The 14,555-nt window shown below is 37.3% G+C and overlaps 1 protein-coding gene across 1 annotated transcript; it reads right to left on the bottom strand.

Annotated features, from left to right (window-relative positions):
- Positions 1 to 2,358: 2,358 nt before the first annotated feature.
- Positions 2,359 to 13,633, bottom strand: LOC307158847 (uncharacterized protein). Its single transcript, XM_079871809.1, has 8 exons — positions 13,419 to 13,633; positions 12,823 to 13,076; positions 8,922 to 11,793; positions 8,789 to 8,817; positions 8,396 to 8,557; positions 7,155 to 7,221; positions 6,858 to 6,965; positions 2,359 to 5,501 (listed from the first exon to the last, which is right to left on the bottom strand). Exons 2-8 carry the CDS (start codon positions 12,942 to 12,944, stop codon positions 4,713 to 4,715), a joined length of 4,149 nt encoding a protein of 1,382 aa, XP_079727935.1. The 5' UTR covers positions 12,945 to 13,076; positions 13,419 to 13,633; the 3' UTR covers positions 2,359 to 4,712.
- Positions 13,634 to 14,555: the final 922 nt, after the last annotated feature.

Raw genomic sequence — 14,555 nt, 5'->3', positions numbered from 1 at the left:
ATGGCAATGTTAATGTATTTGGTCTGGCTGGATCTGCTACGCTGCTGCTGCTACAGAGCAAGTATGGACTTGCTCCTGCGATATATACACAGACACGCTGCTGTGAGCATGTAAGATATGCTGCTGCAGGATAAATAGACATACATAAATCCCGAGCAGATCTAGACAGGTGGAGCTGGGGGAGGTGGAGGGGTTCAGAGAAAGCAGGACTAGCCTACAACAAACAATGAATCAGGGGGTGTTCAGGGGTGTGACACCAGACACACTTCCATTCACACCTACAGGCAGTTTTTGTCTCTCCAATTCACCTATCTTTTGTTTGTGGGGGGAAACCAGAGGACCCGGAGGAAACGATCGCTGACACGGCGAGAACATGCAAACTGCGGCTCAGTCGGGACCCTCTTACCGTGAGGTGACACTGCTACCCAATGATCCATGAACTAACAATACACAATACTTCAAAAGCATTTATTAATATTAGCTAGTGATAATTTAAAAAATTTCTAATTCATTTTTAAAATCAAAAGGTAATGCACTGTGAACTTTCTCACTTAACATTAACAAAGGTTAATAAATTCTGTAAAAAATATACTCAGTGTTAGTTTATGTTAGTTAAAGCATTAACTAATGTTAACAAATGAGACCTTATTGTAAAGTGTTATCGTGATGTGCTTACATGGATGTAAAATAACGTTCTTGGTCATAGCTTTTGATTTCATTTCAGTTCTTTAATCCGTATCTAATTCCAGCTTAATTCTTAAAATGACTGTACTAACTAGTATACTAATGACATGAAATACTTTGGGGAATTTTAATTATTCAATGTTTGGTGGTGTGACATGTTACACTCCATGTACTGTAAGTTTATTCTTATTTTAAACAACATTCATATTAATTGGGAGACTACTTTTAATCATGCATTTTTTTTTACACTGAAGGGCAATATAAAATTAACTATTATAAAATGAGATAAAAAAATAGTATACTCATATACAGTATATAATAATTTATAATATGTATTCAACTTTCTTTTCTTTTTTTTTTTTCTTTTTTTAAAAACATATTTTTTTTGAAAAACATGGAGCATAACAAGAACATTTCCAAAAAACAAAACATTTTATATATATTAACTATCTTCCCACACCCACCCACACCCACACCCACACCCACACCCAACCTCAGCATCCAAAAAATCAGTTACACAGGTATAGAAGTTATTATACAAAGGCTAAGACAGACATGTCAAAAATACTTTCAAATACATAAGCACATCATATATACACATATCAATCAGTTGAGTGAGAGGTATCTAATATTGCCTGTATCGATATTTGGTTATTTTCCAGAAAATGTATAAAAAGATCCCATATTTTATGGTAATCTTTTAGTTTGCCCTTTATACTGTAGGTTATTCTTTCCAATGCAATACAATGTGACAGATCTTTTAACCAATGATCAATGGATGGACCTTTTATGTTCTTCCAGTAAAATGCTACTAAACGTCTTGCAAGAACTAGACAAATGTCAATCATTTTAGTGTGATAACCTGATAATGGTAGGCTTACAGGAATTAAACCCAGAGCACATATTTCAGGGGTCATTGGAATTGGTTTTGAAATAATTGAAGAAATTAGTGCTGTCATTTTTTGCCAGAATGCCTTGATCACTTCACATTCCCAGATACAATGGAAGAATGTTCCCTTATGTTTTTGCCATTTAAAACAGATATCTGGGATTTCCGGGTTAAACCTGTTTAACTTTTCAGGGGTGACATATGTACGCATTACCCAGTTGTATTGGATCAGCTTAAATCTAGTGTTAATTGACAAATTCTGGGCTTTAACACATATCTGGCTCCATTCTGAATCTGGAAGGTCGTATTGCAAATCTATACCCCAAGCAATTCTCTTGGAATCAGATGATTCCTTAGAACTGTTTACAAATTTGCAATAAAACAGTGAAATTTGGTTTGTACTAAGTTCCTCATAAAACATAGCCTTTTCTAGTTCTGTTGGTATAGGTCTAGATAGTGAATGATTTTGCTTGTCATTGATATAACTGCGAATTTGCAAGTATTTAAAAAAGTGTTTCATTGGGATTCCAAATTTTTCATTAAGATCTTTAAAGGGCATCAATGTATCTCCCTCAAACAAATCCCCAACCTTACGAATGCCCTTTAGTGCCCACTGTTTAAAGCCAGACAACTTTCTTTTCTATTATTTATGGATGTATCTTTCACTGTCCTTATTGCCAGGTTTTTAGTTATAGGAATTCAGGTGCAATTGTATGTAAATTATTAAATAAAACTGCAAACAATACACACTGAAATGAATATAAAAGGCTTCCAACATTAATATTTGTTCTACTTTCATTTATTTATATCAGCATAGTTATAGACATTAATACAAACTGAAACAGCAAGGCAATATAGGATGATGCATTATACTGATTATAGAAGCGGGTGCACAGTTTCATACCACCATTTAAACTAAATTAAAATGACATTCTACTGCAACATCCTAGGAGGGTTTTTTTTTAAAGACAAACACAATGTTCTTATTCTTTAATGTTCTATTATATTGTCATACACACAAACAGCATGCATTACATTTAGAATTTGTGTTTAATTTTTCTAATGGAAAAACATATGGAATGAAAAATATTTTATACCTATTGCTTTAAAAAAAAACTGTATGTGAAGTATAGTCTTAAAGACACGACTCCCTTTACCTTCGTTTTTCACGCCTTATTCACTCCTTTAATCAATCAATGTTTTTTTTTTACCTATTTATACCTCTTCAAGTTGCTTCTATGGTTATCAGACACAAATACAGCTTTAGAAGTAAGAGTATTAGAATAATTACAAATGCATAAGCACATGCACTCAAACAAAACATTAAAAATGCAAATAAATATTGAGTAAATATGAATAATATCTACTGAGCAGGCTTTACAGCTTAAATTATTTCAGCTTAAAGAATTTTGTCTTTATAAATACCAAACCCAAAAACTATATGTCTGACTAGAATCAAGAAAAAATGTGAGATCATCTTGTGGCATCAAGATCTTTAGAGGATCAAGCGTTATCTACAGGTGAATACGTCAACAACAGAGAAAATCAAGATGGAAACTCAGATCAATGGAGATCTTTCAGTGGTGAAATATCTTACACTATGATCTAAAACTACAGAAACAATCTTTAAAGTCGTCATGAAATAGCATTCGCAACCCACTGTACTTCTCTAATGAGATATTATTGCTACTGAAATTGGATGTTCAGTGGGGGGAAAAGGCAGGGACTTAATTTTATCCATCAGGAATTAATTAAAGAGCTAAAAGAATGCAAGCAGACCTGAATGTGAGTGTGCTGATGATCCTTATATTAATTTCAGCCTCCATCTGCTGGGAAGCGAGGCTGAAAGTCAAGTTCACCCATCTATTTTTCGTTACTCTTATTGCTGCCATCTTTATTACATTAATTAGCAATAAACATCTACCAGCATTAAATTGCTACATTAACTATTAGCAAAATGCTATATACAGTAGCCCAAAACAATGACGTATTAATCACTTTTTTTTATTGCCAAGTGAACAGCTTGACGAGAAGTTGTATATGAAAGCCTGTATACTGATTTTTACGTGAAGGAAATTTAAAGGATGTAGCGTTTACGTGCGCTCCTGTGAGCCTCTCTTCCACTCAATGACACATGCAATGAATGCTTATACAATGTTCAGGAAAATGATGAAAGAGCCATTCTGTACTGAAATATCAATGTGTCATGCAAAGAAAAGGGATTAATTCAAACTATAGTCTCACATAACCAGATCTATAAAGTCCGTAGTCTCAAATATACTTTATAATCAATCATAACCTTAAAGGTAAAAACATTAATCATTACCTTATCTATCTGTGAAATGCAGAGCTGGTGCAAACAGATCCACATTGCTATGATCAAATGCTTTCTTAACTGCTGTTTTGTCATTTTTGTTATTGAGAGGAAAGTGCGCAGCACATTTTTACATATTCGTCTAAACGAATCAGCAGCATGGATGGTTGTTAACAGTATATCGCTGCAAAGGTATTTACAAGTTGTTTTTACTATTAAGCGAAGAACGAAAAATAACTTCACTGTGAGTATATCACGTTCAGTCTCTTCTCACGTTACATGTGCACAAGCAATAAGTTGCTGGCTGCAGTTCACTTAACGGCCACCGGTGTCGCTATCGCTAATAGCAAGGGTTTCTGAATTCTACATATAGCCCCTTTAAAGGCCCTTGCACACTGAGTCTGAAATTCGCATCCGAAATTTTCACACATAAAAAAAAAAAAAAAAAGACCTCACGTTATGTCAATCCCGCTTGCACGCTGCCTCCGAAACTTTTGTCCGTCATAAAAAAATTTGTATCAGGTTCGATTTCCTGCGTTTTTTGCATCCGTAGCAAGCATTTTGAATGGTGTTTTGACATTTCAGAGCCACCGAATCACGAATACGAAAAAACAAATGCGAAAATTTCAGACTCCGTGTGCAAGGACCTTAAGACTTCACTAAATCTCAACCTAAATTCCAACTTCTTACAATTTAATAATTATAATTTTTTGAATTAGTGATAAAATATGTTGCCAAAGTGATTTTGTCACAAATATTTTCCACCATAAGTACTATAATACTAAATGCATAATAAATATTCACCATTTTAAAATGTCCCTTTAATCACAAGTGTGTACTCTCTCCATCATGAATATAGTGGTTGAGCATTTTTTGAGCAGACTCCAGACCAACCATCCCATTTATATGCTCTCCAGCACCATGGCTGTTCGCTTCTCTCCAATCACATTCAATCTCATCCTCGTACAACACTTGCCTGGTGCAAACTTGTGATTGGTGGAGGTCCATCATGGATTTATGATGATCCTGCTGCTGCTCTTGCTGCTTCAGAATCCCTATGGAGTGGATCTCTTCCAGACTAGCAGAGAGTACACGAATGGGAGAGCCCAGATTACGTACATCTGTGATGTGGTAGCCGTCGCAATCTGGATCATCAGGACCCTGATTGAAGCAGGCCAGGCTTACATCACCGATCGGTAAGGTTTCGGGGTGAACGGTGAACTTGAGATGTGGTATCTGTAGGCCGTGAGGAGGTTGATGACATCTGCTCTCCTCACCCCCAGATTCGCTCTCCGTATCCACATTTCCCTTTGAATATTGGTTCACCCCCTCCCAACAGCCTTGCCTCTGCTGCCATTGATAATACGATGCGTTTCCATGATTTCCCTGCGAACCCCTCAAGACGCAGATCTGTGCCTCCTCTCCCATTTCTGACCAATCAGATTCCTCCTCCTCTGGGAGTGTTCCCAGCGATTGGTCGTCGCCATGCATTGAGACTTTGTCGTAACGGTCACTATCCATGAACTGAGCTGGAGGTGGTGCGACTGGAAGTGGAGGCATGGGATCGTCAGACTTCAAATGTTTCACCAGGGCATCCTGTAGGAGTGATGTCACCTATAGTATAATGGAAGGGTACAGGAATGTCATTAAATTAAGGAAAATAATTCTGATTAGAGGCATATTTGGAATAACCATGAACTAATTATTGTACATAGAATTAATGTAATATAACGGTATTGCTGGGAACCGATTTAAAAAATACACACTACAACAGTGGTTCTCAACTCCAGTCCTCGGGGACCCGTTGCTCTGCACATTTTGTATGTCTCTCTTATCTGACACACTCAGTTCAGTTCATGGAGTCTCTCTTAACGAGCTGATGATCTGATTCAGGTGTGTTAAATAAGGGAGACATACAAAATGTGCAGAGCAGCGGGTCCCGAGGACTGGAGTTGAGAACCACTGGAGTGGACTACAAGATATTATGGCTGATTTTGGACCGATTTCTCCCTTTCGACAATCCTAGATAATGTCCCAATTATGTTGATGGCTCCACAGATTATTATATCAGATTTTCCTGTGGTGTGAGGTGTGTTAAGAGTGACTGAACCTGCTCGGAAGAACATCGGAGCCGCCCCGATCTCAAATCGTAAATATCCAACATGTTGAATATTTATGATCAGAAATCCTGTTGTGTGGGGGAATCCTGAAGACAAACGTGTGCACGCTCTGGAGATTATCACATGAAACGAAACAATATACAATCAGAAAGCGAGCTGACGGAAGACTCACCGCTCGCGCTGTAACATGTAAAGTCCATGTTCACACCATCTCCACGACTTCATCTAAACAGTTGTCTTTTTTCCCCACACAAATTTTCAGAAAAAATACACTTACGCACCATACACTTTAAGCGCCATTTCTTTTTGCCAGTCTTCCGCCATGTTTGTTTACTTTAAAGTCACATTTAATGAGAGATTTTGCGAGATTTTCTCGTCTTTGTGAATGGATTCTGTTAGTGTGTGGTGTTCTTTCCTGATCACTCCACACATTTCTTATCATCATGTTTGTGGTCTCTCACATTTTGAAAATCTTATAAGATTTAAAAAGTCTTTTAGTGTGGACCCAGTTTAAGGCTTTTACTTTTAAACTTTTAATAGCATTTTTCAGCTTAAAAGAGCTAATCATTCATTTCTCATCTTGGTCCCTAATGCTGGGGCCACACCACAAGATATTTGAGCCGATTTCTCCCCTTCCGACAATCCTAAATGAAGTTCCGATTATCTTGATGGTTCTACAGATTATCTTATCAGATTTTCCTGTGGTGTGAGGTGTGTTAAGAGTGACCAAACCTGCATCGGAAGAACATCGGAGCCACCCCGATCGCGAATTGTAAATATTCAACATGTTGCATGTAGCATGTCAATATAAACATTACTTATTATAAAAATAACAAAATCAAACTCTCACATTAATGGTCTCTAGACTTTGGATGGTCGTTTTTGCCACAGACAGTTGATCTGTGAGCTCGGAGATTCGCTGGTTCAGTCGATCACGCTCTCCATCCATATTCTGTGCCTAAATTGAAGTAACAAGACAGACAGATGTAACAGTAAAGTCAAATTTAATACAAATACAAGTTGTTTTGAATTTGAAAGTGCTTTTGTAATTCAATGGTTTATTGATATTATGAGATTGTGAATTCATTAAAACCAATGTACTTAATTCCTTATGGTGGAACTACTGAAGAATTAAACTGGGCTTTACCACACAATGCAGTTTTTTCTCCAGAAGGTGGTTGGTTTGTTGTGTGCTAGAGTAGTTGTCCTGAAGTCTGATGAAAGAGAAAGACATTTCCTTATCCTAATACACTTTAACATAATAACAAGAACTGTAATGTAAAGTTTTCTGACACTTAAAGGGATGAACTAACCATTTAATTGCATGTTAATTAATTAATTATTTACTTAATTAAATAAAAATATGTATTATAGTTCAAAGTTATGTTAAATGCAATTAGTGGAACTTTAAAGTGTTTTTTTCTGACCCACTTAAGTGGGACTTATGTTCATCTTTATATTGAAATATGGTTGAAGTGAACTGCCGAATGTATTGCTAAGCATTTATGGTAAACTAATGCATAATTTTATGCAGTTTCTTGTAGAATCTTGTATGTCATGTATTTAAATATATTTGTACTTACACATTTGTAATGCTGAAATTGCAATTGAAAATATATTTACTTAAAATGTATTATTAAGTACCACACTACAATTTAAATTGTAATCAAGTACTTTACATGTGCTTTAGTCAACACATTAAAATAAGTGTACTTCTTATGAATGACAAAAGATTATTAAAAGATAATGATTTATAATATTGAAATCATGAAAGTGTATTATTTTTAAGTACACTCAATTGGCCTTTTAATTAATATTATATGATTTTTTTTTTTTTTGTAAATACATTTAAAATCTGAGGAACACACATTCAGTACAATTAAGCACACTTCTTTTTCACATGGGTAGTTTGGGTTTGCTCATATGAAAATATTAGAGAAACCTGCAGGGCTGTTTCTCTTGTTGGAGCAAATCTTATAAAACTATCAAAAGCTAAAACAACTCATTAATTGTTAAATGCCATAAAAATTCTGCTTTGTAATAAAAAGTTGTGTCTCATATATCCTCTTATTAAAAAAATACATCATTTGTGTATGAAAAAAAAGAGTGTATGCAAAATGAATAAATGTGATGATGTAGTGTGTGTTGGAGGATGTGCACTGCCTGCCAGACCACAAACCCTGACTGAAAGTTTTAGCTCAAATCATACTAAAAACAGCTTTTTTTGAACTGGTCCATTTTACATACATGCATTATACATTAGTCCAATAGAATAGAATAGAATAGAATAGAATAGAATAGAATAGAATAGAATAGAATAGAATAGAATAGAATAGAATAGAATAGAATGTGCTATATAGCACAGTACAATTTAGTCTTGTGTCTAACCTTGTGAACCGCTCCAATAAGCTGTTTAGCTCTATGCGAGTTCTTTGTAACTCAGATTCAATGAGCTGGTGGCCAGTTTTGAATTCAGATCCCATACATTCCATTCGCACAGTGGTCTGCAGCAAGTTGTGGTGGAGAACCTCATTCTGCTCCTGTAGCATCCTAGATTGAATCGACAGACAGACACCACCATGAATACAATTACATATAGCCTGTAAGATACACAGCGCTTCTATGAGTAATGGCATGCCAGGAGGAGATCATTTACATCTGAGTGTGTCTTAAAGCACATTCTTTCACTACCATCCAAACAAAGCTGAAAAGCAATTTCCAGACCCAAAGTTTAGTAGGCTGCATGCAAAAAAAGAATGCAAAAGTAAACAATGGACTCACATTAATCTCTCCAATTCTGAGTCCTTTTCCTATGCAAAGGTAAAATTGGTTGCAAATGTGGAAAACCCAATAACAAATGATATAAAATATGTATGTTTTCATTCTACTTTAACACTAAAGAAAAAATACTCACTTTTAGGAATGAGGATGACTCTTGGTAACTCACTGTGGATTGGTCGTCCTGAATAGTGGAATTAGCGGATGAATCTGACTTGTTAGAATGAGGAGAAGTGGACCGCTGGCCAACTGGAGAGTGGCGAAGATGACTCTGGTGATCATCATTGTGATGATCTCGATAGTGGTTCGATTCAGAATGATGTTCTGTATTGGAATGCTGATTCTGCAATTCTGGGTTGTCATGGTAATGATGGTGATCTTGAGAATGATGATGGTGGGATTCTGGTTGGGAACGATGATGAGATTCTGAATGCTCATGATGCTGAGGATGGTTAGACTCTGGATTGGAATGGTGATGGGAATTTGAATGGGAATAATGGTGGGATTCTTGAGATTTGTGGTGATGGTAATGATCAGGTTCAACAGGCGGGTTTTCATGACTTCCTGAGGGGAAATGGTTTGGGTGAGATTCCGAAGGATCATGATCACTGTGGTGGTGGAGTTCTAAACGGGAAAGGTGTCCTTTAGGATGTGATGCGCTGTGATCTTGGGATTCTGAATGTGCGTTAGGATGATTTTCATAATGATGGGCTGAATTAGAGTGAGCAGGGCCTTTTGGATAACTGTCAGATAAGTGATGGTGATGTTGATGAGGACTATGGTGAGAGTCAGTATGAGAAGAATGATAATGGTGTTCCGGTGTTGGGGATGCATTATGAGAACGAGAGTGTTGGCGAGGTTCAGTGTGAGAATCAGAAGTGTGATGGTGTTGGATGGTGTTGGATGAGTTATTAGGATGGGAATGATGATGGTGATGGTGATGGTGAGATTTGGGATGAGAAGAATCATGGTCAGAATGATGGTGTTGCAATTTCACATCAGACTGGTGGTGAGTTTCTGAGTCAGTAGAAAGATGAGATGTACTACCATGCTCTCCATGGTGGTGGAGAGGAGGAGGAGGAGGCGAATTATAGTGGTGAGATTTTGAACGGGAATGATGGTGGGAAGGTTCTGAAACTGAGGTGCTGTGACTTCCATGGTTGTGATGTGGTGGTGAAGGTGAATGTTGATGGTGGCTGTGGTGGTGTGATTCTTTGTGAGAAGGATGAGCTTCTGGATGGGAAAGATGATGGTGAGTCCCTGACTTAGAAGAGTGTGTTGAGCTGCGGTGAGCTCCATGACGGTATTGTGATGGAGAGGGTGAATGGTGATGGGAATCTGGAGGAGGATGATGGGAATCTGAAGGAGAATGATGGTGTGGTGATGGGCTATGATGAGTTCCATGGTGCTGATGAGATGGCGATGGTGAATGATGGTGATGAGATTCTGGATGGGCATGATGGTGATGAGGTTCTTGATGGGAATGATGGTGATGAGATTTTTGATGGGAATGATGGTGATGAGATTCTTGATGGGAATGATGGTGATGAGATTCTTGATGGGAATGATGGTGATGAGGTTCTTGATGGGAATGACGATGGTGGTTTTCTGATTCTGGAGAACAAGGACATGAAGGTGGGCTATGATAATCTTCATTGTGATGGTGGTGTGATGGAGATGATTTGTGGTGTGAATTTCGGTGATTCGATGAATTGAAATGTTTCTCTTTGGGGGCAATTTGGTGCTGCTTCTGACCTTTGTGACCACGTTCAGTCCCAGATGAAAGACATTTTGAGGAAGAGCTAGAATTGCTTGTATCATTGCTTGTATCACTTCTTGCACTGTCATGTCGACGCCTGGGAACAGCCTGATGCTGTTGTTGATTGATGAGGTCCCTTTCAGAATAAGGATGCTTGTTGGAGCGGGAGGTCTTGCTTGAATGTGAGTGACGTTTGGAATGGGAGTGCTTACTGGAGTGCGAGCGTTTGCTAACATGGGAATGAGCAGTTGAAGTTATGGAGCTAGCACTGCTTCCCGGCCGGCTTCTAGCAATTTTTGACTTCTTTTCACTTTTATGTTCAGGCTTTGGGGACACTGCCTTTGGAGACGTTGAAGTCTGCCCAGGGCTCGAGGGTCTATGAACATCTGTTACCCCAAGGGAAGTAAGTCTTAATGGGCTAAGCACCTGCCTTGTGATTTCATTCAAAAAGGCAGAAAACTTTATCTTCTCCTTCACAAAGACCTTATGGGCCTCTTGTTTCCTTTTCTCCAGCTCTTTCTCATCCAAGTCTCCAGCACCAGCATGATCCACTCGCCTGGACAGAACCTCCATAGATTTGGTCTTTCTTATGTTTGCAGCCGCTTTAGCGTGATTCTGTTCTTGCCCCTTCTTTCCCTTTTCATTCTGTTCTCGAGAATACGTTGCCTTCTTGGCAGTCCCTCCACTTTTTTCTTTGACTGTCAAGTTCTTTTCCATGCTTGTAGACTTCTTATGTTGGCCATTAGCTTCCAATAAAGGCATTGTATCTGCATCATCCTCATCATCCCCATCATCCTCAAAGGCTCTCCGTCCTCTGCTGATATCCATACATGATTGTGAGTGCTGTGGGCGTTTAATTGCTCGCTTGGACTCAGAAGCCAATGGGGCTTTTTCCAGACTGGTTTCAGATGACCAAGAAGAACCAGAGGAAGAGGAAGACGAAAAACTAGAATTGGAAAAATATGATTTGGAGGAAGAAGATGAAGAGGAATTGGAGGAGGAAGAGGAATCAGAAGAAGAGGAATCGGAACTGGAACTGGATGAGCTTGATGAAGACTTTGAACTAGAGGAAGACCCAGAAGAGTTTGAGGAAGTCACTGAAGCTTTAGAGTGAGTTTTCTTTTCTGGTGTGTGATGTTTATCTTGAGGTTGTTGATAATGACGATGGTGATGATGATGGCTTTTAGCTTGAGAGTGATGATGGTTATAATGCTCATGAATGAGATGACCACTGCTGCCATCTGAGGCACTATAGATGAAAGTAAAGAAAAATAATTAGTAGCTCTTACAAAGGCAGGAATCACTATTACTACTGCTTATTCAAAACTCATGACTTATTTATGTATAAACTCATCCCCTCCATTTTTGCTTTACACAATGATACCTCAAAACCATGTTTCTTGAATAGCATAAAAGACTTGAAGGTGAGTTCTTCTGACATGGGCTAGTCAGCAACTGCTTAGCAATGCTCATCAACCATTCAGGAGACAGTACTTGCATTTTGGCCCTGTTTACACCTGGTATTAAGATGTGTTTTGGTCAATCGTATTACAAGTAGACGAGGGAGAGACACCCGTTTACACCTGGTATTTTAATCCATCTCTTTTGTCCACTTTGAACCACTTCTGTCCTGATTTCTTCAAGGGAAGGGCCTATGGGTGGGTAAATGTGTTGGGGTTTTCTTTTAGATCTTTCGATCTGATAGACAAAATAACCTTGTGAAATTTACATATGAACACGACCGGAGAAGACGGAAAAACATACGGAGAGCATCAGCTTTTGTTCCTGCTCTGACAGCCACAAGCACTCTGGAAGTGGTCGAAAGTGGAAAAGTTCAAAACTTTTTAGCTTTAAGTTAAGTGACATGAAGGCCAAGTTTGGTAACCCATATTCAAAATTTGTCCTCTGCATTTAATCCATCCTAGTTAGTGCACACACACATTAGGTATTGAGAATCGATCCCGCAACCTTCGGGTTACTAGTCTGACTCTCTAACCATTAGGCCACGACTGCCCCCACATTTAGCGTCATCCACTTGAGATCCGATCGACCAAAACGCATCTTAATGCCAGGTGTAAACATGGAATAAAAATATTTTTTGCATTGTTTCTAATGTTGTATTCATCTGCATTTTACAGTAAAACAATGTTGTGATAAATGCAACCACCATGTGAGGGACCCCCATTATGCACATTTATATTTAAATATAAATGACTTTTTTTATTATTACATAAATGTACAAAAGTGCTTTTATTACAAATATGTGTAAATCTATCACCTCTTATCTTCATGTTCCCCTGGAAGGTGTGCACCATGGTGGTGACGATGAGATGAGTGCCGACTCTCATGGTGAGGATGCTGATGGTGTTGACTGTGGCGATGTATCTGATGATGAGCCATTGCCTATGTTCTTGCTTTTTCTCAGAAAGATAATGGAACTGAATTGAATAGTTCTTGTGTTATAAAACGGTTGCAATTTCCTTGATTCCAGAGCAACAATGCGTCCTCTGCCTCTCAGTGTAATGGGAAGTACTGTGGGAATAGAAATGTTAGAGGTATGATAGTGCTTGTAATTTAAAAAGTAAAAAAAAAAAAAAATCTGTAACAAAAAGACAAATGTTGTGCACATGGTAAAGCATGGCTGACAATTAAAACTACTAGAACATCTGAATAAATTACTGACGTTTTAATTACATTGACATTTAAATCATCTAACAAAAGTGTTAAAATATACTTTATTTAAGACAAATAAACAGGAATTTAAAAAATTCTTAAATACTTAAAAGAATCAAATAAACTGTACTACATATCTCGTTAATTGTATTACTCTACATAAAAAATAATAAAAAAAGTTAGCTTGTTGCAATATCTTACCGTAAAATGGTTACAGAGAAACGAAGCCAGACTTCCTCAAGGGATCTAAGAAAAATAAGTATTGTGTAATACCAATTTAAAAGCACAATTGCAATACTTAATTCCAAAGGGGAAAAAATATGAAAATGCCTATTATAAGCCACACCAAACAAATGCTGCGTGTTTGAAGGGTTCGGGAGAGACGATGAGAGCTCTGCTATTTTCACCACCTTTCTATCTATGTCTGTCCGGCCCCTTTATTTGACATGGCTGATTTTCCAGCAGCCATCAGAACAGTGTGAGCACCAGATGTCAATAATTCCTATCACTGTCTGAAGTGCCCGTGGCAAATTTGTGCAACAATGGTAACAACATCAATTTTTAAGATAAAATAACTCTTGAAGGGGAGATTATTTTCCATTATAGGCAATGGCTACTTTATTATTATTATTATTATTATTGGGGAATCAGATTAAATAAGCTGCATGCATGATGTTATTCAATTTTTTTTATTATTTTTTTAGGTCCTTAGATTATAATTATTTAAAAAAAGAGAAGTTCATCTTTTGATTTGACCTTGTATATGGTTGTTAGGTCATTTAAATAAAACTTTGATAAAATTAGTAACCTGACGTAGTAGAGTTTTTTTTTTGCTCTATGATTCATAGTTTCCTTTGCTTCAGGCCTGGGCTTGTATCTGTCATCACTATTGATGCAAATGTTAATGCAACAGAGATGAGGATGGAATCATTGAGAATCAATTTAAATTTACAACATTAAACTTAACACACGTTCACAGGCACATGTTTTTCCTCACCATCCATGCCAAGATTTAACAATGTGAAACATCAGAAATGTCAAAAACATTGATGAGGCTAAATATGATTCAGAAAAGATGATGAATATATAACTTCACAAAAGTTCAGTGTGTATAACAAATAAAATCACAGATGGTACTACTTCATATTACTCACAGCCATTGTCATATAAATAAAAATAATCGACCTTTAAAGTATATAGACTGAATGTTAAAAATTCTCACAGAAAAAAAAAAAACCTACACGTAAATATCATCAAGACTTACAGTAAGCGACTTGCCCTAATGCATTTTGCATGAATTTTGTTGCGTCTTAGGGACATGAACAAATCAAGTGTAAA

The sequence above is a fragment of the Squalius cephalus genome (assembly GCF_949319135.1).
Source record: "Squalius cephalus genome assembly, chromosome: 5".
NCBI lineage: Eukaryota > Metazoa > Chordata > Actinopteri > Cypriniformes > Leuciscidae > Squalius > Squalius cephalus.
The sequence above is the reverse complement of the archived record's forward strand: the minus strand, read 5'-3'. Positions and strand labels throughout refer to the sequence as shown.